At 42.3% G+C, this 25,799-nt stretch overlaps 1 protein-coding gene across 1 annotated transcript; it reads right to left on the bottom strand.

Annotated features, from left to right (window-relative positions):
• Positions 1-11,505: 11,505 nt before the first annotated feature.
• On the bottom strand, positions 11,506-20,951 carry CD180 (CD180 molecule). The gene is made up of 3 exons (XM_073584197.1): positions 20,816-20,951; positions 16,204-16,370; positions 11,506-14,654 (listed from the first exon to the last, which is right to left on the bottom strand). The coding sequence occupies exons 1-3, from the start codon at positions 20,906-20,908 to the stop codon at positions 12,917-12,919; spliced, it is 1,998 nt and encodes a 665-aa protein (XP_073440298.1). The 5' UTR covers positions 20,909-20,951; the 3' UTR covers positions 11,506-12,916.
• Between the last annotated feature and the right edge of the window lie 4,848 nt (positions 20,952-25,799).

The following is a 25,799-nucleotide window of genomic DNA, read 5'->3' as shown; positions in this document are numbered from 1 at the left end:
AGTGGATAGCAAGCGCAGCTTCAATTGCTCATCTGAGGAGGTGGAGGAGGAGAGAGACGAGGAGGTTACGTTGTGCTGTATGGCGCAGAAACGGAGTGATGAGACCACGACAAGCACTGCATCCTAAGCCACACCCGCTGCTGTGGCCAGCAGTGTACTCGGGTCTGCAGCTCACGGGGAGCAAGGGTAGCCTAGCCTTGGCTTTTTTTGTCATTGCAAAGGATGACCAAACTCACGTTATCTGCCAAAAAACAGTAGAGGGAAAAAGTGCAATAATTTGACTACTACATGTATGAACCTTCACATGCACAATCAACATGCATTAGTCTGGCAACCCCACTGCGATAAAATGTGGACCAGCGGACCTCAACCATCAGCCACCCCATCAACTGCATCTGCTGCTTCTTCCTACTCTGTTACCGTGCCAAGTATTGTCACACAGGTCTCCAACCGTGTAACCTCCGATTCTTTACCCGTTCCAGTCAGGCTGAGTGAAAGACCGCTGTCAGCTGTAACCAAAGCAGACATGCCTCTGTTTTTGACCGATTTCAGAGGACGAGCACACCACAACTTTTTCAATCCTCTGTAACATCTCCGCCTGAACCTCACTTTCCGTCCAGCAGTTTGTACAGTTCACCATACTCCACCCTTTCTCAGCACTGCAGCCAGTCCTCGGTCCCGCAGTTGTGGTCACGTAGAAGATTGTTTCCTCCTACACATGACAGATCAAAGAGGTTGAACTCCACCATCTCCAATCTGTTGGCTATGGAAATGCTGCCTTTCTGCCTGGTAGATACCAATGGTTTCCGAAAGGCTGTCGCAGTCCCACAGTACCAGTTGCCCACTCACCATTACTTCTGTTAGAAAGTTGTGACTGAGCTACATCAGCATGTTACAAACAATGTCTCCCGTTCCTTGACTAAATCTATGTCTGCCAGGTTGCATTTCACCAAAGACACTTGGCCACACTTACTCGTCCAAGGGCATTACATTTCGCTGACTGGGCGTTGGGTGAATTTTAGTGACTGTTGTGGCAAGTGGGGAAGGGGCTGTTTCATAAGTCTTGGAATCCCCAAGGCTTGCAGGACAAACCTCTGTATTTGACACTTTGTCCACTGCTTCTGGCTCCTCTTCCTCTATGGCCCCCACCTGTCCCCTCACTCTTTCCCTTAACCATGAAAATGAGGATGAGTGACCTCATGGAGATCAACATCCAACACTGCGGAGACACCATCACATGTTTCTCAACGCAGTGATTCTAGAGCAATGCCCCCATCCCTTATGGGAAATATGCAAAAACATGTAAATCAACAGCCGCGGAGACACCATCACATGTTTCTCAACGCAAGCAATGACTAGCCAGGTCTTTCACCAGGAAGGAACAACCATGGGAAGGGCAGTCTCCAATGAAGGAAACCACCTATGCCAAAACATAGTATCCATCCACAGACAGCTGTTTCGGGGTATTGCCCCTCATCAGTGTGGAGTAGGAAACTGGCTAGTAGGAGCAATGCCTAGTAAAATACTGTGAAAATGAGGATGAGTGACCTCATGGAGATCAACATCCAACACTGCGGAGACACCATCACATGTTTCTCAACGCAGTGATTCTAGAGCAATGCCCCATCCCTTATGGGAAATATGCAAAAACATGTAAATCAACAGCCGCGGAGACACCATCACATGTTTCTCAACACAAGCAATGACTAGCCAGGTCTTTCACCAGGAAGGAACAACCACGGGAAGGGCAGTCTCCAATGAAGGAAACCACCTATGCCAAAACATGGTATCCAAACACAGACAGCTGTTTCGGGGTATTGCCCCTCATCAGTGTGGAGTAGGAAACTGGCTAGTTGGAGCAATGCCTAGTAAAATACTGTGAAAATGAGGATGAGTGACCTTATGGAGATCAACATCCAACACTGCGGATACACCATCACATGTTTCTCAACGCAATGATTCTAGAGCAATGCCCCCATCCCTTATGGGAAATATGCAAAAACATGTAAATCAACAGCCGCGGAGACACCATCACATGTTTCTCAGCGCAAGCAATGACTAGCCAGGTCTTTCACCGGGAAGGAGCAACCACGGGAAGGGCAGTCTCCAATGAAGGAAACCACCTATGCCAAAACATGGTATCCATCCACAGACAGCTGTTTCGGGGTATTGCCCCTCATCAGTGTGGAGTAGGAAACTGGCTAGTAGGAGCAATGCCTAGTAAAATACTGTGAAAATGAGGATGAGTGACCTGTCTGTGGATGGATACCATGTTTTGGCATAGGTGGTTTCCTTCATTGGAGACTGCCCTTCCCGTGGTTGTTCCTTCCCGGTGAAAGACCTGGCTAGTCATTGCTTGCGTTGAGAAACGTGTGATGGTGTCTCCGCGGCTGTTGATTAACATGTTTTTGCATATTTCCCATAAGGGATGGGGGCATTGCTCTAGAATCACTGCGTTGAGAAACATGTGATGGTGTCTCCGCAGTGTTGGATGTTGATCTCCATGAGGTCACTCATCCTTATTTTCACAGTATTTTACTAGGCATTGCTCCTACTAGCCAGTTTCCTACTCCACACTGATGAGGGGCAATACCCCGAAACAGCTGTCTGTGGATGGATACCATGTTTTGGCATAGGTGGCTTCCTTCATTGGAGAATGCCCTTCCCGTGGTTGTTCCTTCCCGGTGAAAGACCTGGCTAGTCATCGCTTGCGTTGAGAAACATGTGATGGTGTCTCCGCGGCTGTTGATTTACATGTTTTTGCATATTTCCCATAAGGGACGGGGGCATTGCTCTAGAATCACTGCGTTGAGAAACATGTGATGGTGTCTCCGCAGTGTTGGATGTTGATCTCCATGAGGTCACTCATCCTCATTTTCACAGTATTTTACTAGGCATTGCTCCTACTAGCCAGTTTCCTACTCCACACTGATGAGGGGCAGTACCCCGAAACAGCTGTCTGTGGATGGATACCATGTTTTGGCATAGGTGGTTTCCTTCATTGGAGACTGCCCTTCCCGTGGTTGTTCCTTCCCGGTGAAAGACCTGGCTAGTCATTGCTTGCGTTGAGAAACATGTGATGGTGTCTCCGCGGCTGTTGATTTACATGTTTTTGCATATTTCCCATAAGGGATGGGGCATTGCTCTAGAATCACTGCGTTGAGAAACATGTGATGGTGTCTCCGCAGTGTTGGATGTTGATCTCCATGAGGTCACTCATCCTCATTTTCACAGTATTTTACTAGGCATTGCTCCTACTAGCCAGTTTCCTACTCCACACTGATGAGGGGCAATACCCCGAAACAGCTGTCTGTGGATGGATACCATGTTTTGGCATAGGTGGTTTCCTTCATTGGAGACTGCCCTTCCCGTGGTTGTTCCTTCCCGGTGAAAGACCTGGCTAGTCATCGCTTGCGTTGAGAAACATGTGATGGTGTCTCCGCGGCTGTTGATTTACATGTTTTTGCATATTTCCCATAAGGGATGGGGGCATTGCTCTAGAATCACTGCGTTGAGAAACATGTGATGGTGTCTCCGCAGTGTTGGATGTTGATCTCCATGAGGTCACTCATCCTCATTTTCACAGTATTTTACTAGGCATTGCTCCTACTAGCCAGTTTCCTACTCCACACTGATGAGGGGCAGTACCCCGAAACAGCTGTCTGTGGATGGATACCATGTTTTGGCATAGGTGGTTTCCTTCATTGGAGACTGCCCTTCCCGTGGTTGTTCCTTCCCGGTGAAAGACCTGGCTAGTCATCGCTTGCGTTGAGAAACATGTGATGGTGTCTTCGCAGCTGTTGATTTGCATGTTTTTGCATATTTCCCATAAGGGACGGGGGCATTGCTCTAGAATCACTGCGTTGAGAAACATGTGATGGTGTCTCCGCAGTGTTGGATGTTGATCTCCATGAGGTCACTCATCCTCATTTTCACAGTATTTTACTAGGCATTGCTCCTACTAGCCAGTTTCCTACTCCACACTGATGAGGGGCAATACCCCGAAACAGCTGTCTGTGGATGGATACCATGTTTTGGCATAGGTGGTTTCCTTCATTGGAGACTGCCCTTCCCGTGGTTGTTCCTTCCCGGTGAAAGACCTGGCTAGTCATTGCTTGCGTTGAGAAACATGTGATGGTGTCTCCGCGGCTGTTGATTTACATCTTTCCCTTAACCAGACACGCATTCCAGCTGGGCAGATAGAATCCCCCCCCACCTCCGTACTGCACAGCCATGGCTCACCGCAATCAGGCAGTGTTAAAATTAATATGCCTTGGAGATCTCAGTCACATAGCTCAAGAGTTGTGGACAACTATCCTGGCCGAGTTAGAGCAATGGATGTCTCCACTGAACCTGGAGCCTGGGCATGTGTGAGAACGGTGCAAACCTGCTGGCGGCCCTATGCCAGGGCAACCTCACACCATGCCTTTCGATGTTACCGTGGATTGAGAAAGATGTGTTGTGCTAGGTGACACAAAAACAGCAGTCATGTCCACTTCGGTAACAGCTGATAGGCTCTCACCCTGACTGTAGGGGGTCAACAAGTGGAGTTTCTACAGCTGGAGACCTGTGTGAGAAGACTTTGCATGGTGACGGAGGGGGAAGAAGCAGGAGCTGTGCTTGATTGGGACCGCTAGTCCGCACTTTAGCGCAGTAAGATTCCCACTCTAAGGCATGTTGATCACCCATGTGTCGGTTCATGCATGTAGTTGTCAAATTATTAAAATTTTTGCCTCTACTGAGGTTTTTTTTTTTTTTTTTGCAAATTTCGCAGATAATGTGACATGCATCATCCTTTGCGGTCTCAAAAAAGGCCCAGGCTAGGCAACCCTTGCTCCCCTCGAGAACTGCACACTCGTGACTGGTGCTGGCTGCAGCCAGAGATGGGGCTGAGGATGCAGTGCTTGTCGTGGCTGCATCACTTCATGTTTGCGTGTGAAGCCTCAACACAGCCTTCTCGTCTTCCTTCTCAACCTCCACCTCCTCTGCTGAGCTACTCAGCTGCGTACCTCTGGGTTCACCTCAAAAGGGATCTACAACCTCATCGTCATCCTCTTTGTTCTCACACTCCTCATCCTGAGTCACACTCCTCCTGCTCCTGCCTTGACACCACAGTACAAACTGTGTGCACCTCTGGGTATCTGAATTTCATCAGGATCCCCTCCACCCTCGGTATTTAACAACTGGTGACGAGAGTCTGGATTCTGCTTGGACCCTACTTCGTCCAGCCCTGGATCCAGCATTTAAAAAATGTTGAGCGTCGATGCAGATACTTTTCTCCTCTGGATTCTGTTAATCTTTGGAGATTACCTCTAATGCCCATGGAATAGAATGTGTGAACTTGCCATCCACTGGAGCACATGCTCTTTCTGACCCTCATCTAGAAGGAGTACCACTGTGCGGTTGCCAAAGAAAGGAAGTCAAGTAGCCCATCCTGTAAGAGATGTTGTGAGTGGTCTTTGAATAGGACGAGACGGTGTTTATTCAGTTGATCCTTTATTCACATTAAAACCTAACCCACGCACACGCCGAACACCAATCCTATTCTCCTTTCCACCACAACTCACTTTTTCTCACTCATGTTGTAAGTACCGTTGCCCTTTTTTTAACCTGCTGTTTCACGACCTTAGACTTACATCTGTCAGTCACCTATCACTAAATGAACAATCGCTATTTATTTTCTTAGTGTGCCTGAATAATACTCTTATATGAGAAAATGTGACCTCCTGATTTCTCATTGAAATAGTTTTATCACAAACAATTTGGATTAGCAAATGGGGCCTCCTAAGGCTACCACACAGTTTTTGCACAATATAGTTAGATGCTGGAAGATTGATTTCACAAAAAACAGGATCCTTTCTAGCTAACTGACAAGTTCACCTGCAGCACTATCAGGAGTGGCTTCTCTGCACTGTGACACTGAGAAAATGGCACCAGCAAAACAAGATGTCCGCTTTTTATATGGCCAGGGACATGTGACTTCACCAGCCAATCATAGAAGACCTTGTGTCATGATGTTGTGGATGGCTTCTGCACCCTGAATGGCTGCCGGAATGTACACACATTACGTTATTAAAGAAATGTCCTCTGACTTAGACAACCCCCCTCCTGTCATCAAATGTCCCCCTGTCCTTCCTGCTCATCATACAGCACCATTTTCCTAGCCAAAGAAATAACAAAAGCCTTAGTGGAAACGTGATGATTTACCGAACTGTGACCGAATTTTGTCAACTTGTGAATGCTTGTGAAACCGAGCACAGATCTGAATCTGCTACTTTCACGCCGAATTTGAGATTGGCAAACATTTTCTGAACAAGTTCGCTCATCTCTAGTCCTGTGATATCTCAGCACCATTTTATTTGTGTTAAAGTAAACTTTGCTACATCAGTAACATAGTGCAATACCAGTTTAGTATACTCTATGAGAATTTATTAGATCTATGTGTTTTTCTTCTCTGAGTGTCAGCAGTAAATGTTTCCATCGCTGACCGTAACCTAAGATATTAAAAATGACAAGAAATTGCGACATGGCATATTAGAAATTTGTAGAACTTCTCATTATACCAGGATAACATTTCATATACTTATGTAAAACGAATCTTTTCTGCTAATTCTTGCAGCTCCCCAGTTCTTATTATTATTTTGTCTTGTATGAACACTTCAGTTGAACTCAACCTTTTCTATTTCCTCAATTTTGTTCCTAGTTCCTCTTTTAGATATTTGTAATCTTCTGAATTTATTTTTCATTCTACATCTGTTTTTTTATTTTTCAAGGTAACCGGTCATATGCAAAAAAAAAAAAACATGCTCACTTAAAGATATAAGGTTAATCCTGCAGGTGGATAGTGTTAACATACTGCTCGGTTGCCTTACTGAAAGCAGGGCTTCCGAGAGGAAATTAATTTATATCCTCTGGTGGAAGCCTTTGCTTTCACTCCTAGGGGTCGTGCATGGAGTGGTGACAATCCTTGCTCAATATATTGTGTACAGTGGCTGTAATCGCTTTCTGGCAGTTTGACCACTCGCTCTGCAAAGTCTGTACAGAGCGAGTTGTCAATCAAAGTTTCGAGTAATTAGCGCAGCCACTCACAGTATATTGAGCGATGACTGTAATTGCTCTGGGGGCGATTCCTATGACTGAAAGCAAGGGGCTCTCGGGAGGCTATAATTTAATTTCCCCTCCAGTAACCGAACTTTCAGTGAAGTGGCCAGGCAGCATTTTCACACTGTTCTCCTGCAGTTTGACCCTATATCTTTCGTATATGACCAGTTCATTTTAACAAAATGTATTTGCATGAAGACTAAATCATCATTTTCCCAACAACTATTGGTTTGCCAAATGGTTGCATATTTATTTTCTATCATAGCATCTGACCTTAATGTAGCTAGCCATAACACATGGTCCAAATCCATTTTCCAACAGAGTTTAAGAAATCCTAATAGACGTCACTATTATAATGTGGATCCACCAAGATATTTTTGATAGCAAGAATTAATGACAATATGAATGTCAAAAACATTAGAATCCCTGATGGAAAGAGCGTAAAACAATTGTGAACACAGCCTGACATGTAAATTCGTATTTTCATATTATATGTACAGATATACTTTCACATTCCAACAAAACAATAATGTTTTCAAGTCTGAACCCAACATTCAGAAGAGCTTCTGTACTGTACAATCTGAATACATGGATATGTAGATTTAAGATCACATTATCATTAGGGATGAGCGAATAGTCAAATATTTGGACTCGCTATACTCATATCGAGTAGGTCCTAATACTCGGGTATTCGTAACGAGTAGTGAGTCCAAAGAAAGTCAATGGGAAATGCGAGTAATTTTCTGCTGGACCCTACAAAGTGGTCTGGGGGCCTGAGGAAAAGGCTGACATGGGTGCATGATTGTTTAAAAGCAGGCGGTATAAAGCTGTGTGTTGGTTAACGCAGGAAGAAGCCACCCATCATCATCACAATTAGCTGTAGGGGCTGTATCATTGTTGACGCAGGAAGGAGGCCTCAAGGGCCAGACAATTATGAAGCTAGGACTACTAGCACGGTAGTTCCAGTGCCCAATGTGCAGGTATAGACATAGTGTCTCCAAAATTCAGCCCAAGGGGCTGTATCATGGTTGATGTAGGAAGGAGGCCTCAAGGGCCAGGCATTTATGAAGCTAGGACTACTAGCACGGTAGTATCAGTGCCCAATGTGCAGGCATAGACACAGTGTCTCCAAAAATCAGCCCAAGGTCGTGGAAGATTGGGTGCTACCAGAAAATTTAGTTGAGCCCTTAGCTGCCACCCAAAACAGTATCTGCTCTTGCGGCTTCTAGACACCTTTAAATTCCAGAATTCCAGACCAGGAATTTTCACCAGGAACATAGATGCATCAACCTTCTGTCTCCCAGACTCAGTGCCTTGTCGGGCACCACTGACAACCCCATGGCCACGTCCTTGTCCCTGTCCCTTCACAACAGGCTTTTTGGAAATTTGGGTTTTTTGTAACATAGTTGCAGATGTTCAGATGCAGATATTGGGGAACAAGGAGCAGTTTGTGCTTTGTGGAAGGTAGCACTACAGCCTAGTACTGCTTTGTGTTTTACAAACAGCACCGCAAGGGCAAAAAAATTGGCCTGAGGTTAAAGCCAATGATTTAGCTTGACAGTTACCACAGAAGACAGCGGTGCTGGCGACATCTCAGTTATGCAGTAACGTGCATGCTATTCGGTGTGCAAAAAGCACCGCAAGGGCAAAAAAATTGGCCTGAGGTTAAAGCTGAAGATTTATCTCGACAGTCACCACAGAATACAGCAGTGCTGGCTGCGTCCCAGTTGTGCAGTACCGTGTGTGCTATTCGGTGTGCAAACAGCACCGCAAGGGCAAAAAAAATTGGGCAGCAGGGGTAAATGTGACCCCCCCAAAAAAATAGCTGGGAAAACTGTCACTACTCCCTGACCTTATACAGTACTTTCATCTCTCAGAAGAGCTGAGATTTTGAGGTACTGTGTTTTTACTGTAACGCTTCTCTGTCTCCCTGCACTACAGTCACCTACTAATAAAATACTCCAGGTAGCTCTCACAAGAGCTTTTGTGTTTTTGTGATGATTTATGGAGGATTTGCAAAAGCACAACTCTCCCTAGCAGCTGCTCACACTCTCCCTACGCTAGCACTAGCTGTGTCCTGGATGCAATGTGCAGAAAATGGCGGTGGAAGTGCTTATACACAGCCTATGAGTCATAGGCTATGACTGATCTATGACGCTGTGCGGCCAGCCAATCATGGTATTGCCACAACCAAGATGGCTGCGGCGTTACTGTGATTGGATAACATGCTGGGCGGGAAATCCGAATATTGCGAGGCGAGTAGTGAAATACTCGCTATGTACTGAATACTTGCGAATATACTCGCTCACCCCTAATTATCATATATTTTGTGGACTGACTTACATTTTTAACATGTGGAAACTTTGCACATTCAGACATGATTTATATTCGATTAAGAAGCTAAATATTGATCCCAGTGATTATTAAAGAATCTATTATACCACTGAAGGAGAAAGCACCAAGGTCCCGATTCATCAAGAGCACCGATTGTCGCGCTTGTCATTATGAGTGGGCGTGATGGAGTAAGACACATTTAGTGGCACACACCTCTTAATGAATCAGGAGTGGCTACCAAATGGTGTGCACCTTGCCACGAATCTTACTCCTTTGAGGACACCACAGCTCAACATGAATTAGACAAACTGTGGCATCATAACCCCATCCCACCCCAGCATCAGCCAATTTTGCGGAGCTGGGCAAAACTGAAGTGAAAGCGCCAAAAGTTGCAGACGTTTTGGTCAGCACTATGTTATGTAAAAATGTTTGCAACTTTTAAAAACTTTTTAAGCAGGAATTCTGGCATAAAAACTTTAATGAATCGGGGCCCAAAGCATCAATGTTTACAATACAAAGGTGATTTTAAAAGTAATCTATTCTTGCTAACCTAAACTCAGGCAGTTGAAAATACAGGCAGGCACCCTAATTACCAAGAACTCTGAAGTCCTATACCATTTCAAAGACCCTTCATTCCAAAAAGACCCAGGCAAAAAAAACATAGCCACTAGGTTTTTTGTCCTGATGAAGAGGTCCTGCGTTGACCTCAAAATGCGTTGACTTTTAAACCTTAAAAATGAAGTTTTCAAGGATATTATTCGTTGGTCAGATTCATCAGCAGCACATCAAGTGACACTTCACCGGGATATGTTTGTTTTCTAAGTCCTATGGTCTCGTGTCCTGCCTCAGCCGATGCATGCAATTTTGACATGTTGCTTAGGTGCAACACTACTAGGTGAGCACATCCATTTCTGTTTTCTTGTGCCTGTTTTACAGTTAAAACCCTTTTTTGTGCTCCTTTATTTCCCAGTTTTCCACAATTATTTTTTTTTCATTGATACGGCTGTACAAGGCTTAAATTAATATCTCACTGTTTTGAGATGCATATAAATTACCATGGAATTTATATGCGATGTATTTTTTTGTGACACAAATATAAAAAATGGCTATTAATATTTTTTCTGTTTCACACTAAAAAATCTAGTCGTGTAGATACTTAGTATGTGTGTGACAGATGCTGCGCTGTTGATTTAGAATCATCCAGCAAATATGAGGGTTAAAATGGTTATAGCAGTCAGGGGATACTGGAAAAGGTGTTATTTTGTCCAGGACATCCAAGAGGAAGGTGTGTGCTAGACAGTCTCCTGTCAGACTGAAATCAGACAAGCCATATAGACCAGTTCTTCCTGGGAGGCGATTGCTGTAATCATAGAAGCAGTCAGGACACCCAGGAGCATCTTTATTACCTCAAAATAGAAGTGAGAGAGCTACAGCACCGGACTCATCCCACTCCCCTTGAGGAAGCTTGAATAAAACCCCTGCAATCCACTCCAGCTCAGAACTGTGTCATAGCTGTGTGACTGTAAACTGAAGAATTATAATTAATGGTCACCCGAGTAAGATTTCCAGGAATCAAAAAATTCCTCATGTTTCCATTGTATTGCCTTCATATACTCAGTGGTGTGTATGTAACATGTATTTTTATTTTATTTTTTCTATATGTATATTATATGAAAAAAAATCAGATATTTTTTGTCATGGATGCTTTTTAATATTTTTTTCAGATGAGGTAGAGACTTAGCAATCACATGGTCGCCGGATATAACAGTTGTATAGCACCTGCTGATTGCTTTAAGAGAAGACAAATTCGGTAGTAAACCACTTCTATCTTCTCCGCAGGCTCTCTGGCTGTGCCTCAGGCATCTGATTTGTTTCTTCTAAATTGCTTGTGCTTTAACCGTGCAAAGTAAATTAATGGTACTTGATCATTAATAGGGTTAAGGTTGAGAGTGGCCTGTTACTTTAAAGGGAATAGAACATCATAAAAATCCTCTTGTTAATGAAGTTTAATGTTAAATATACAGTATATAGTTTTTTTTATTTTTATAGTGCCAACGTATTCTACAGCACTTTACAATTTTAGAGGGGACTTGTACAGACAATAAAGATGTTGCAAAATGAGCATAACTCAGATATCAAATGTAGTGAGGGCCCTGCTCGCAAGCTTACAATCTATGAGGAAATAGGGGAGACACGGAAGGTAAATGGTAAAATGTGCTTATATTGTACGATACAGCCATAATATACTAATTCGGGTATGCACATAACGCTGCTTGAACTGGTTACCAGCCATTATGTGTAGAGTACAGGCACATAGGGTTATTAAGTGCATGGCGGGTGTGAACAGATGCTACAAGGGTCATGATTTTGAAGATAATTTTGTATGGGCCAAACAGGGATAATTAGAAATGGGTTTTTAGGCCACATTTAAAACTGTGGGTATTGGGAATTAATCTAATTGTCCTGGGTAGTACATTTCAAAGAATTGGGGCAGAGAAGTCTTGGAGACGGGAATGGGAGGTTCGGATTATTGAGGATTTTAGTTTTAAGTCATTAGCAGAATGGAAGGGTAGTAGACTGAGACGAGGGAGGAGAAACAGGGGGGTGCTGAACCATGGAGCGCTTTGTGGGTGAGAGTGATAGGTTTATATTAAACTCTGGAGTGGATGGGTAACCAGTGCAATGACTGGCACAGGGTAGAGGCATCGGTGTAGCGGTTGGAAAGGAATATGATCCTGGCTGCTTCATTCAGGACGGATTGGAAAGGGGAGAGTTTAGTATCGAGTTGCAATAGTCTAGACAAAAATAAAAAAGTTACAGTAAGAGTTTTTCAGAGTCAACGTTAACAAAAGTTGAATTCTAGAGATGTTTTTGAGGTGTAGGTGACATGAGCTGGCAAGTGATCCGATGTGAGGAGTGAAAGAAAATATATTTTTCTTCATTTTTCTATTTGTGTAAAATAATCCTGAAATCTGAGTTTTCAACTTGGCCACTGAGTCTCACAATAAGGTGACATTTCCTGTTGTACAGAAGTCACTTTTTAGCTTGTGCTGTATACCCTGAGGGGAAGGGACAGTAGTGAACCTATTATATTTACATGGCATGATTATGATGACAAGTAATGCTTCAAATATAAAGCTAGAGGCAGAAAAATGAGGATCTACCTCAGGTAATGGATACTGTTCACCCCCTTACCTGTCTGTGTTGTGACCTCTGCACAGAGCAAGCTGATTAAATATTTTTTGACGTTCCTTTTTTTTTCTTTTTATCCAGGTGCCGTTGCATCTGTTACCACAGTTTACACAAGATCGCTCTCGCATGAATGTGTTAAGATAAAAGAAAATGTATGTAATTCAAAATGAAATCTAAAAATAAATTACAAAATGCATTCACCTTCTGCCTTATCTCCAAAGTTCAACTCTTAACATCTCCTCTTCTCCTTACCCCCAAAGTTTGTGATGGCTGAAAGAACATTTTTTTTTTATATGGCAGCATAAACCCTCCTCCTGCAATATTGAACCAAGCATAATATAGGAATAATCAAGATCATTGCACCAATGATAATTAGGATGATATACGGAAGAGGAAATCCACAAGCTATTGATACTTTCATCAGCTGTGTACCAGTTAGTGATGGTGGTGATCCACACGTGGTATTTGTCTTATCTAGAAAGATCTTTTCCTGCTCTTTGTACCAGGTTAGAAACTCTATGTTTGAGCACGAGCAGTCAATTGGATTGTAACTTAAATTAATGGTGGTTTTATTTGATATATTCCGCACTAAACTAATAGGAATAGTTGAGATCATGTTAAAGGCAAAATTTAAGGATACGCCACTCAGGTTTCCAAAAGCATTTGTAGCGAAGGAAGTTAATTTATTGTGACTAAGGTCAACAGATTTCAAGTTCTCCAGCTTTTGCAAGGCTTGTTTCTCTATGATTTCCAGGTCACAATTAGATAGTATCAAGGTTTCCAGTTTTAGAGCTTTGGAAAACAGGTTGTCACTTTTGAGAATCCGGTTATGAAAGGAATTGCCATCCAAATTTAGGTAAAGTAGTTTGATCAGACCTTCAAACATCTTTGTGTAGGTGCTGTTCACGTGGCTATAAGATAAGTTCAGGGTCCTCAGATCTGCTAAATTGCTGAAAGGACTTGATGATCCATCAGTTAACAAAAAGACATGTGATAGATCTAAAACTTCCAGCTGTTTAGTCGCAGGAAATGCCGGGCTCTCCAACTGGAGTGGTGCTCCAAAACTGAGGTTTAGATGTAAGAGATTATGTAGACCACTAAACTGAGCCGTGCAACATGATGCTTTATGAAAGTCATTGTGACTCAAGTCTAAGTATGTCAGAACAGATAAACTCTCTAAGCATTTGCTCCCTAAGCCCCAACTCTCCTGATTTCCAACTATGTGTAGTTGTGTGATCAATGGAAAACTGTCTGAACTTATATTGCACAAACTGGAAAAATAGTTTTTATTTAAAATGAGTTCCTTTACATCATTGGGTTGGCTCACATGTGGAAGGGAATGAAGGTCCATGGACGTGAGATCCAGTTTTTCAATCTTGGTCAAACAGGAGAAGGATTCCTTCGAGTCTTTAGAGAGTTGCCTATACTGTAGACTGAGCTCCTTTACAGAAATATTGCAGAGTCCGGTCAGACTACTTGGAAGTAAGTCAATGTTGGGGCCGACATCACTAAATGTGCCAATACTCAAAGTGTGTGTGGTCAACCCATTAAGGCCATTTAAAAGTGAAGAAACATCTGTATTCCAAGCACATCCAGTAAGATCCAAGTGATTGAAATCACTATGGTTGAACGAATTTGGCTCTATGTATTTAATATTGTTTCCTTTCAGAATTAGAGTCAAATTTTTAATTTGCCTTAGGAATTTAGACTCTTGTACAGATATTGTGTTTATTTGGTTTAATGCAAAGTTTACCATGGTCAAGTTTTCAAAGGTAATATCTTGAGGAAATCTTATGGAAGATATGAAATTACTTCCCAAATGCAGAGTCTCTAGACTATTTAAGGTTTTTAAGGGAATGAATGATAAGTCTGATATGGAGGTTTCTTGCAAGTATAAATGTTCAAGGGAGGTTGCTCCTAGGAATGCAATGTCTGCAATATATACTATAGGGTTTCCAGTGAGTATAACTGTATTAAGCCTTAAATTGTTCGAAAATGCGTTATTGTATATCCAGTTAATGCCACACCTGTAAAATAGTGAAGAAATGGGTCCTTAGATTGAGAGGAGGAACAAATTTAAAACAATTTCTGCATTTATTGAGCATTTCTTTAAAAAAAATTGGAGCCTAATGCATTTGTGTGTACCCTTTGTGCTTGAAACTTTTCCAGATTGATAAATCTAGAAATAAAGGACCCTGTCCTGAAAGCATTGAAATCTACAAGTGATGGAGGTAGTGACGTGCTCTTATATTATGTTCGAGTCCCCGCGGTTGCATGAGTTGCGGCTGTTAGACAGCCTCAACACGTGGAGATTGTGTAACAAACAGGCAATCCTGACATGTGTTGAGGCTAACAGCCGCAAATCATGCAAGCGCAGAGACAGGAACATGATATACGAGCACGCCCAGATGCTCAGATAAGATGTTACTCAAGCACGTTCGCTCACCACTAGATGGAGGATAGGAGACAGGTGATGGTAAAAGTTGCACTTATGCCAGTGTAGTGGCCAGAGGGTTATTGGAAGTTGTTGGCTTTTCTTAAATAGTATGATTTCATTTTGTCTTTAAAGGTTTAGAAGGTGGGAAGGAATTTGTCTAGTTTTATTAGAAAGTATTCAGGATCCAACGGAGAAATCTTAGCAATGACTGTATTTAAAGCAAACTAGGAGAGAAAAGATAGAGGTCTTGAGAAGATCGATTAGGGTTAGGATTTATTGGAAGATCAAGTCGGAGAATTACGGAGGTGAATAGCTAATAGGTAGTCAAAGCTTTCTGGACGTGGACAGCAGCTGGGCAAATTTCCTGAGCTTCCAGGTTCCCCAGCATTTGGTTTGATTCGCCAGCCTAGTGTGACATCCTCTGTGTGGCACGGAGGTGACATTTCACTATCCTGGCTAATCATAAGTAGAGAATAAGATCTCGTAGGATAAGTAAAATTTGCACAGCCTCCTGTCCATGGCCAGAGAGCACTGAACTGGAATATGGTTGCACAAAGCGATTCGCTCATCTCCAGTAGTCAAGGGACTGGCAGCGGAAAAAGACAGGATTGGCAAGGAGACAGGTGAATTAATGAACAAGAGTTGAGGGTGGATTGGAGTTAAAGAGTAGGCTGTAATGGTAGTCTGGGTGTGAGATGAGGACATGAATGAACACTTTTGTTGACTTAAAATTTGGGAAACAGCAGATTCAATAGATGTTTTTAGTTGAAGCATGATAAAGTGGAAGGTCACCCCTATGTATCTGGCCTGAAAGTGTGGAGCATTTGACTGTGATTGAATAGGATTGTGAGAAAACAATTAATTTCGTTTCGAGTTTTAGAAAGCAGGAGGATATAACTGATGGACACTCTGGATACCATATGTTAAACCCCATGGAATTCTATGAATTGTAGCAGGCCAAAGGTATAATATACTTTTCACGTGAGTTCCAGATGACTTCAACATCAAAGAACCCTCTTTGCGATGTCTAAATGCCCCACCACCTTGATGACACCTCCTCCACTACTAAAACCATTATCAAATAAACAATAAAATTACAGTCTAAATAAATTATGAAAACTTTTCCTAAAATGTTTTACCGTGATAAATTTATGTATTCCAGGTTTTCGAAACGACTGAACATCCAGGAATACAGGGAAAATAGTGCGTTAAAGCTGAAATCCAGCGTCTCTGTGCTGCTGGGTATAACATTAGGGATCTCCTGCAGTCCTAGACCATCACAATTGTAGTTTCTATTGGCAATTACCTGAAAGATAAAATAAATAATGCACAAATAGAAGAATAAAATATTAGTAAATATACACAGTATGTAGTAATACTACTAAACCCAATATAAATGCAATAGGGCAGTTTAGAGCATAGTCTGACCCGACTGGGTTGAGTCCACTGTACATCTGCTTAGAATTAGCTGTTCATATTGACCCAAAATACATAGTTTTTCTTTTTAGAAATGATTTTCCTTTTAGTAGCTTTTATTAATTTTTTATTTCCTACATAGACAATTATCTCACCTAGTATACACAAATTACTGATAAAAGTTAGAAGAAAGTCAATAATTTAAGGGTGATAAAAGTCCAATTTGATCATAGTTTTAAGGTTTGAAAAAAGACAAGTTCATCGATTTCAAATTATGACCAAGATGAAAATCCCGTGAGGCAGATGCCTATTAGCCCTTATTATGGGAAAAAGTTCTGGAATAAGTGATGAATTTGGAGATCTGTGGATATAACCTTTGGGTACTGATACATTGCGTATTGTGATGGCACAATACTCAACCATCCTGTACCACTGATTTCTCTTGACCAACCCTTCCCAATCTTTGATGTATCGTTTATATTCACCGACAGGTCATATGAAAAGAATTTGTCAACCTTTTAGAAGTACTTGTCCTCTAAATAGGAAGCTAAATAGGTCTGAAATTCTGCACTAATTAATATATTTATTAATGTTAGAGTATGGTACAGAGCTCCAAATCTGTGACATAGATGTAACCATCACTAAGAAGAAGCATAAAAGATTACAGTATACTAGTAATGGGAATCTGTCGGGTTCCCAAACTGCCACCATTATGTGTTAGAACCCTGTTCTTGTAATCTAATAAAGTTATTGATGTCGAAAAACAATATACTTGTGCCAAGATCACTTTTATTGTGACAGCGCCTGTAATTTCGCCCCACTCGGAGTGACTGACGTCTACACTGTCCTTGTCATCTCCTCAGGGCAGGATGTTGTGTGCATGGCAGAGATGTACACTATGTATGTGCTATTTCTATTCAGTATCTCCTATAAAGGGGTTCTGTTGTCTAAAATGAAAAGTCTGCCGTCACTCTGTGTGACTGAAGACTTATGAATCCCCCCAGCGCACGCACTGTGTGCTGCGAGGATTCGGCCAATTTGTGAGCCAGGAACGGCGGTGATGTATGAGTTATACAAACTCCTGGGCAGAAACTGCCTAATGGGCGCGGTCTCGCTCCATACACTTGTATGGCGTGAGACTGCACCCACTAGACGGGCTCTGCCCTGGAGTATGCATATTGCATATATCACCATGGTTCCCGGTGAATCCTCGCAGCGCACAGTGGGAGGATTCATAAGCCTGCAGTCACACAGACGGCAGATTTATCAGTTTAGACCGGACAACCCCTTGAATGCATTCTGTATACCAGACAGCCCCTTTAACTTCCTTTTATTGAAAACTGCATGAATTGATGCAGTAGACATCAAGGGTGACCAAGTATGTGAGCGGCAACTATCACATATTCATAGATGAATAAATGAGAAAAGGATTTTTATTTTAGGCTACGCCACTTTATTACTTTTACATATAAGTTCTACACCCAATTTGAGGAGATAATATTTGTGTGCTTGTTCCACTTTTTCCATTTTGAAAACCCATCTTGGATGACATCTTCGTATCTTCCCCCTTTGATCATGATTACTCATTAATCTTGTGTTCGGTTTAATTGTATTAAGATATTAATAACACTTGGGGGAAAAAAAAGTTAATGAAACATCTGTCTGTGATTGATGATGTGAATTTCTTCCACGCGTTAAGGGATTTGTGTAGAAGTGACAGGTGGTTGTCATCCATATGTGCTCTCTAAGGTCTGGTGACTGAGTACACGCATTACGCTGAGCGGCCTATCATGGGTCTACTATATTCCTGCTTTACCATGTGTATGAGTTTCTGGTGGGGGCGGTGGCGAGATGCTGAGGGTTGCAGTTTTGGTATGGATATATATGAATATATAATATATACTGTACATACATATGTGTATATAGATATATACAGTGCTCAGGATAAAGGAGTACACTCTCTTTGAAACCTATGATTATAATCAAAATCTCACTGAATACAAGAAAAATTTTCAACATTTTGACAAGACTGAGTTGTATAGAACCATTTTTTAACTCATAACCTGAAAGTAAGATCAATAATATAACTTTCAGTTTTCTTCAAATTAATTGAAGCAAAAGTGAGTACAACCCACATCGAAAACAACATCTAGTATTTTGTATGACCTCCATGATTTTTAAGGACAGCAACAAGTATTTTTGGAATGGAAGGAACAAGTTGGAGACATATTCCAACATCTATCTTTTTCTGTTCTTCAAGAACGACCTCTTTTAGGGCCTGGATGCTGGATGGAGAATGATGACAACTTGTCTCTTCAGAATCCTCCATAGGTTTTTAGGTTGAGTTTCGATCAGAAGACACTTGGCCACTAATTCCCTTTCAACCTGTTCAATGAGATCTTGATCAAAATCTTAGTTTTCAAAGGGAGTGTACTCATTTTTTCTGAGCACTATATATATACAGTCATATGTAAAAGTTTGGGCACCCCTATTAATGTTAACCTTTTTTCTTTATAACAATTTTGGTTTTTGCAACAGCTATTTCAGTTTCACATAGCTAATAACTGATGGACTCAGTTATATTTCTGGATTCAAATGAGGTTTATTGTACTAACAGAAAATGTGCAATCTGCATTTAAACAAAATTTGACCGGTGCAAAAGTATGGGCACCCTTATCATTTTCTTGATTTGAACACTCCTAACTGCTTTTTACTGACTTCCTGAAGCACTAAATTGGTTTTGTAACCTCATTGAGCTTTGAACTTCATAGCCAGGTGTATCAAATCATGAGAAAAGGTATTTAAGGTGGCCACTTGCAAGTAGTTCTCCTATTTGATTCTCCTATGAAGAGTGGCATCATGGGCTCCTCAAAGCAACTCTCAAATGATCTGAAAACAAAGATTATTCAACATAGCTTTTCCGGGGAAGGATACAAAAAGTTGTCTCAGAGATTTAACCTGTCAGTTTCCACTGTGAGGAACATAGTAAGGAAATGGAAGAACACAGGTACAGTTCTTGTTAAGCCCAGAAGTGGCAGGCCAAGAAAAATATCAGAAAGGCAGAGAAGAAGAATGGTGAGAACAGTCAAGGACAATCCACAGACCACCTCCAAAGACCTGCAGCATCATCTTGCTGCAGATGGTGTCACTGTGCATCGGTCAACAATACAGCGCACTTTGCACAAGGAGAAGCTGTATGGGAGAGTGATGCGAGAGAAGCCGTTTCTGCAAGCACGCCACAAACAGAGTCGCCTGAGGTCTGCAAAAGCACATTGGGACAAGCCAGTTACATTTTGGAAGAAGGTCCTGTGGACTGATGAAACAAAGATTGAGTTGTTTGGTCATACAAAAAGGCGTTATGCATGCGCTGTATTGTTGACCGATGCACAGTGACACCATCTGCAGCAAGATGATGCTGCAGGTCTTTGGAGGTGGTCTGTGGATTGTCCTTGACTGTTCTCACCATTCTTCTTCTCTGCCTTTCGGATATTTTTCTTGGCCTGCCACTTCTGGGCTTAACAAGAACTGTACCTGTGTTCTTCCATTTCCTTACTATGTTCCTCACAGTGGAAACTGACAGGTTAAATCTCTGAGACAACTTTTTGTATCCTTCCCCTGAAAAGCTATGTTGAATAATCTTTGTTTTCAGATCATTTGAGAGTTGTTTTGAGGAGCCCATGATGCCACTCTTCATAGGAGAATCAAATAGGAGAACTACTTGCAAGTGGCCACTTTAAAAACCTTTTCTCATGATTTGATACACCTGGCTATGAAGTTCAAAGCTCAATGAGGTTACAAAACCAATTTAGTTCTTCAAGGAGGTCAGTAAAAAGTAGTTAGGAGTGTTCAAATCAAGAAAATGATAAGGGTGCCCATACTTTTGCACCGGTCAAATTTTGTTTAAATGCAGATTGCACATTTTCTGTTAGCACAATAAACCTCATTTGAATCCAGAAATATAACTGAGTCCATCAGTTATTAGATATATGAAACTGAAATAGCTGTTGCAAAAACCAAAATTGTTATAAAGAAAAAAGGTTAACATTAATAGGGGTGCCCAAACTTTTACATATGACTGTATATATATATATATATATATATATAATGTTTGTTTGTGTGTGCATATACCGTATATATAATGTGTATCTATATACAGATAACATAACGGGCAAGAAGGGGGAATATTTAATCACTATATATATTATTTGACATCAGTAAGCACAACATGCCATTTACCAAGTATACATTTGCGATATCCTGCAATGTAAAAGTTCAATATAAAATCAGTACCAATTATACATCTCATAAAGTCATTGCATGCTTCATGGTACCTACCTCAGCACATGCTGGTTCTGCTGTTTGTGCAGATTCTTGTGAAAGCGTTGGATAAAATACAAGCAAAAAAACGAAGCAAATGGCAAAATCCATTGTCAGGATGCAGAAGTGTGAGAGCAGCACTTACATCTCTGTATACAGGAAGCATAATCTGCCATCAGGAAGAAAAAGTCATTGCTGAAGTGTTTCATTACTGAACATTTCCTGACAGCACCAATATCTGACCAATTGCAGTGGAGCACAAAATACTGCCTTTTCATAATGGAGGAATTATCTCAATGGAAACTATCATAAAGTATCTGAAACTTAAGACTTTGGGGAAAAATGCTGTGATATGCTACAATCTCAGCAGCACTGGAGTGGAACTAAATATGTGGTGCCCCTGAGGGTCCAGTTGCCACAGAGGTACTGCACCTCATCCAGGGGTGTGGTATCCCACCCTCAGGTAAGGCGGGAGCACCACCCAGGACTCCTAACACTTGTACCCAACACACACCCAGGCTGGCCAGGAAAGGGTGTTGGGGAGTCAGTGGGGAAAGGTAGGTAGAAGGGGAGGAGCTTAGGAGGTGGTGTGATTGAAGCCAACCAATCAGTAACAGTGGGAGGAGTCAGTGTGAGGTAGAAAGATTCAGTCAGTCAGGCGACAGGACAGTGGAGGAGCAGGACTGACGTGGGGAGAGTAAGGGTCAGAGAGAAACATCTAGAAGGAAGGAAGCTCCTAGGAGAATAGAAGGGGTCCTTGGGGCACGGGTAGTGCGGAAAGCCGCCCGTATCCAGACTTGGAAGGACCATGCCACAGTGAAGGAGCCGGCCCCTAAGCCTAGTGGAGAACAACAAATGAGGCTCAGCTACAAAGCTGGAGACTGAGGTAACTTCAAGTGCCTCAGCCACAAATATTTCCCAAAAAGGCAGCTAAAGAGGATCCCAGGGCCTGACCCATGTCGCCTGGTGAGATCCGTGGCTGCCGGCTTGGGACACTGCTTGTGAAGGCACAGGGCAGGAGAGAAAGGAGAAATTGGCGCAGAGACACAGCCTAGAATGGTGAACATAAAGGGGAGTCCTGAAAAGGTGTTTCCAAATTGCCTGGGAGTTGGCTGGACCCCTTCCCCGGAGGACAAAGTACCAAGCAGGTCATCGTGTGCACAAGGAGCTGTGAGTAAAAACCCTGAAACTGCATCTGTGTCCTTCGTGTCATTTAACGACTCGCCTGCCATACACCACATTCACCATCACCGTCACCAGCTCAACTGATACCACCTTAACTGCCCTGGGACACAGCTCTGCCCGTGGAGAGCTTCACCATCTTTGCTGCCCTAACACCATCCCAGAGGATCTGCACTGCATTGTCGCAAACCATTGCCGTATACCACGGGATGCGTTACGACAAACTCCCCAATTCCCTACCATCTTCCCCCCCATTAAACTTTGATCTTTACTGGACACACAGGGCCACGGACCGGGTTACTGCCACCGTGACACGTCCCCTTTAAAGAGCCTGACCGGCCCGGTACCGAGTAACCTAAGGCCCTGTGGGGGCGCTCCAACTACACCCCCCACTAGGAATTGTACTTCAACCCCTTCCTGATGGCCAATTATGTTTTTTGTGGGCCGATTAGTTTTAAGTGATGTGAAATGGTGGAAAAAACCCTGTAATGACACTACTGTTATTGGGGTTTTGCTTTTATGACGGTATTGTGTGGGGTAGTGACTCTGATAATGTGATTATTCAGATTGGTATGGTTACGACAATACTGTCAGCAGGCGGGTAGAAGCCGCAGGTAACTAGCCTGTATGACTATGACTTTTGGATATGGGACGGACCCCACTCCATCTTAAAACCAACAAAACTACAGTAATCCTAGTCACTGGAATAAATACACAAAACACATTATTTTGGTTGTCAAAATGGCCACAGCTTTATTTAAATCTCAGGATTAAACAATCACAGTAGGAGTTAGGTGAAGTGCTAGTACATTGGGATTCACAAGTACTGTGATACCCCTAGCTGTCTGACTTACAGCAGCAGTGCAGACAGCCATAAAGGGGCGGCACGCACTGGGGGCCATTCAAGCAGAGCCATTAAACTTTCAGGGCGCCAATAAGCCTATTATCCTCACTCCTGTGCTTAACCACTGTGCCTGTCCCTGATTGACGCTACCATTACAACGTCCTTGAGGCTGGCCACCAAAGCCGAGCCTGTTCACCACCATGAGGTTTTACATCCTCTATTAGTTAAAATGAGTCCACCTTAACTTGTCTGCAACTTCCACCTGACTCCTAAACCGCCACCAATGAGGCCATTTGACACCTTGAATGGACTGGGACCCCATTAATCATGCCTAATAAAGTCATCATCCAATTCTACATGCTATGGAAAGACTGTGCACACAAGTAAAAAAAATCCAGGGCTACGGCAGATTAATTTTAACAATGCAACTCTACCAAATTCGGATCGATAATACGGTAACTATAGCAAAATAATGGTCGCTAAACATCCTGCAATGAGGATCCCATAATGGGGAATGTGGAAAGTAAACCATAATTAAGGTCGTAGCCACAGTGTGTATAATGACATCTGTCATGCCTCCAAAAACTTATAGACTGCATGTATTGTAGCCAGCTCTAATAATTCATCAAATCACAGATTTTGGTTCTAGAAACCACCATTATGTACAGTAGCTGTGCTGTGCTGTGCAGTAATAATTTCTTAAACCCGCTTACTACTACTACTACTGGAAAAGAGAAGAGTATATATAAAGAGAAAGATACTATAAATAAGGAGTAATTAAAAGCCATACATAATATTACATCAACATTATAATCAACCATTAAATAACTTTCGTAATATTTGGACATAGTAATTGAAATAAGCCTATAGAAGAAAAGTCTACAAAGACATTATTAATAACTCTGCCACGCCATTGTTCATTGCTTTTCAGGCACTTGATAACATTTACCGTTAACCGCTCCAACTGGGTAAAAAGGCATTGGGAATAGGCATATTGCCCTTCATGTTATTGCACTTGCTTACTTTACCCTTAGCCCCTCTCCCTGGCTCAAGGGTATCAGGAATAGGCATATTGGCTTTTATGTTAATGCACATGATTTCACCCTTAGCTGCTCCCACTGGCTCAAGGTTATCAGGAATAGACATATTGGCTTTTATGTTAATGCATATGATTTCACCCTTAGCTGCTCCCACTGGCTCAAGGGAATCAGGAATAGACATAGTGTATTTTGTGTTAATACACATGATTTCACCCTTAGCCGCTCCCACTGGCACAAGGGCACCAGGAATAGGCTTATTGACCTTTGTGTTAAAGCACTAGATTTTAATCTTTAGCTGCTCCCACTGGCTCAAGGGCATCAGGAATAGGCATATTGCCCTTTGTATTAATGCACACGATTTTACCCTTAGCCGCTCTCACCAGCTCAAGGGCACGAGGAATAGGCAGATTGCCCTTGGTGTTAATGCACTTGATTACTTTACCCTTAGTCGCTCCCACTGACTCAAGGGCACCCAGATTAGGTACATTGCTCTAAAGTTTAATGCACTAGATTACTGCATTGTCCAGATGACAACCTTGAAAGAAACAGGAATTGGTCAATATAAACAGTTAAAATCCATGCCTCAGCATTCTCAAGTCACATGAAAAAAGAGAGGGTCCTTGAAGCTACAGATTGTATTGAAAACCAAGCCTACCCTTTTTTCTTCTCCCCTCCAGCCGCTGTTCTTGGCTCCGAGGATCCAATTTAATCCGTAGGCATGCAAAATATGATTGCCATGACCCCAGGGACTTTACCCTAACAAGGTCCTTTAAAATATAAATGCTTCTGGAGATCAGGGGGCCATACCGTGAAGGTTACCCTTCCACACCAGGGGGCCATACCCGAGACGGTTGCACCTCCACACCAGGGTCCATACCTGAGATGGTTCACCCTCAAAACCAGGGGGCCATACCTGAGATAGTTACCCCTCCATACCAAGGGGTCATACTATGATGAACACCTCTCTAAACCAGGGGTCCATAACTGAGATGGTTACCCCTACTGACCAAACTATAAGTAACTTCAAGGACCCACTAAAAAGGAAAAAACAACAGTTTTTTTTGTATTATATAGATAATTATCCACAGCAGCCTTAATTAAAACAAACATACAATAAAACTTCAAAGCATAAATAACATTAACATGCTGGGAGGAGTCCTCCCAAAATCTGGTGATTACCAACCATAAAGTGAACATAAAATGTACCAACAATTACTCCCACCCCACTGGCTCAGGAGTACCATAACCACAAGAGTTCCAATGTTACTTGAACTTCCTGGGGATCCGACAAACCCTTGCCGAAACTCCCCTCCACATTTAACCAGATCCAGAACCAAATGAAATTCCAAAAGGAGGAATCCCATTTCCCAACGGATCCCCCAGACCAATTTTTAACCAACTTCAAGGACCCCCCCTACCGTATAAGATGTGGGATAAGTGAAGATGAAAACACCATGTACAGTTCAGATAGTCAGTTATGGGCAATGTTATGTTATATGCTGTAACAATCAATGAGAAGAAGCCCCTGCTCCTCTACAGCAGTTACAGACAGACATGGCTCTCAAATCACCAGCTGCACATAAATATTAAGAAATATAATATGTAGGTCTAGTATAAGCTGCCTGCAGCCATAGGTGTATGTGTAGAAGACTGCAAGCTTTGTATCCCAGTCAGTCATGCTATGTACATACAATAGACGAGAGACAGGGCAGAAAAGTATTAAGTTACGTATCGGTAACGGTATTTTTCGGAAGCCCCTGACAGCACTACGAGAGAGGGGATCCGCCCTTCAGGAACAGGAAACCTACAGATACAAAAGGGCGGCACCTCTCCCATGCATCAGTTGGATTACAGAGCTTGAGCGGCTACCCTGGTTAGTGGCACAGCATCTATACAATATACACAATCTATACATCCTATTTACAAATTATATGGA

The sequence above is a fragment of the Dendrobates tinctorius genome, unplaced genomic scaffold (genome assembly GCF_039654945.1).
Source record: "Dendrobates tinctorius isolate UK_male_01 unplaced genomic scaffold, ASM3965494v1 ptg000083l, whole genome shotgun sequence".
In the NCBI taxonomy this organism is placed as follows: Eukaryota; Metazoa; Chordata; class Amphibia; order Anura; family Dendrobatidae; genus Dendrobates; species Dendrobates tinctorius.
The sequence above is the reverse complement of the archived record's forward strand: the minus strand, read 5'-3'. Positions and strand labels throughout refer to the sequence as shown.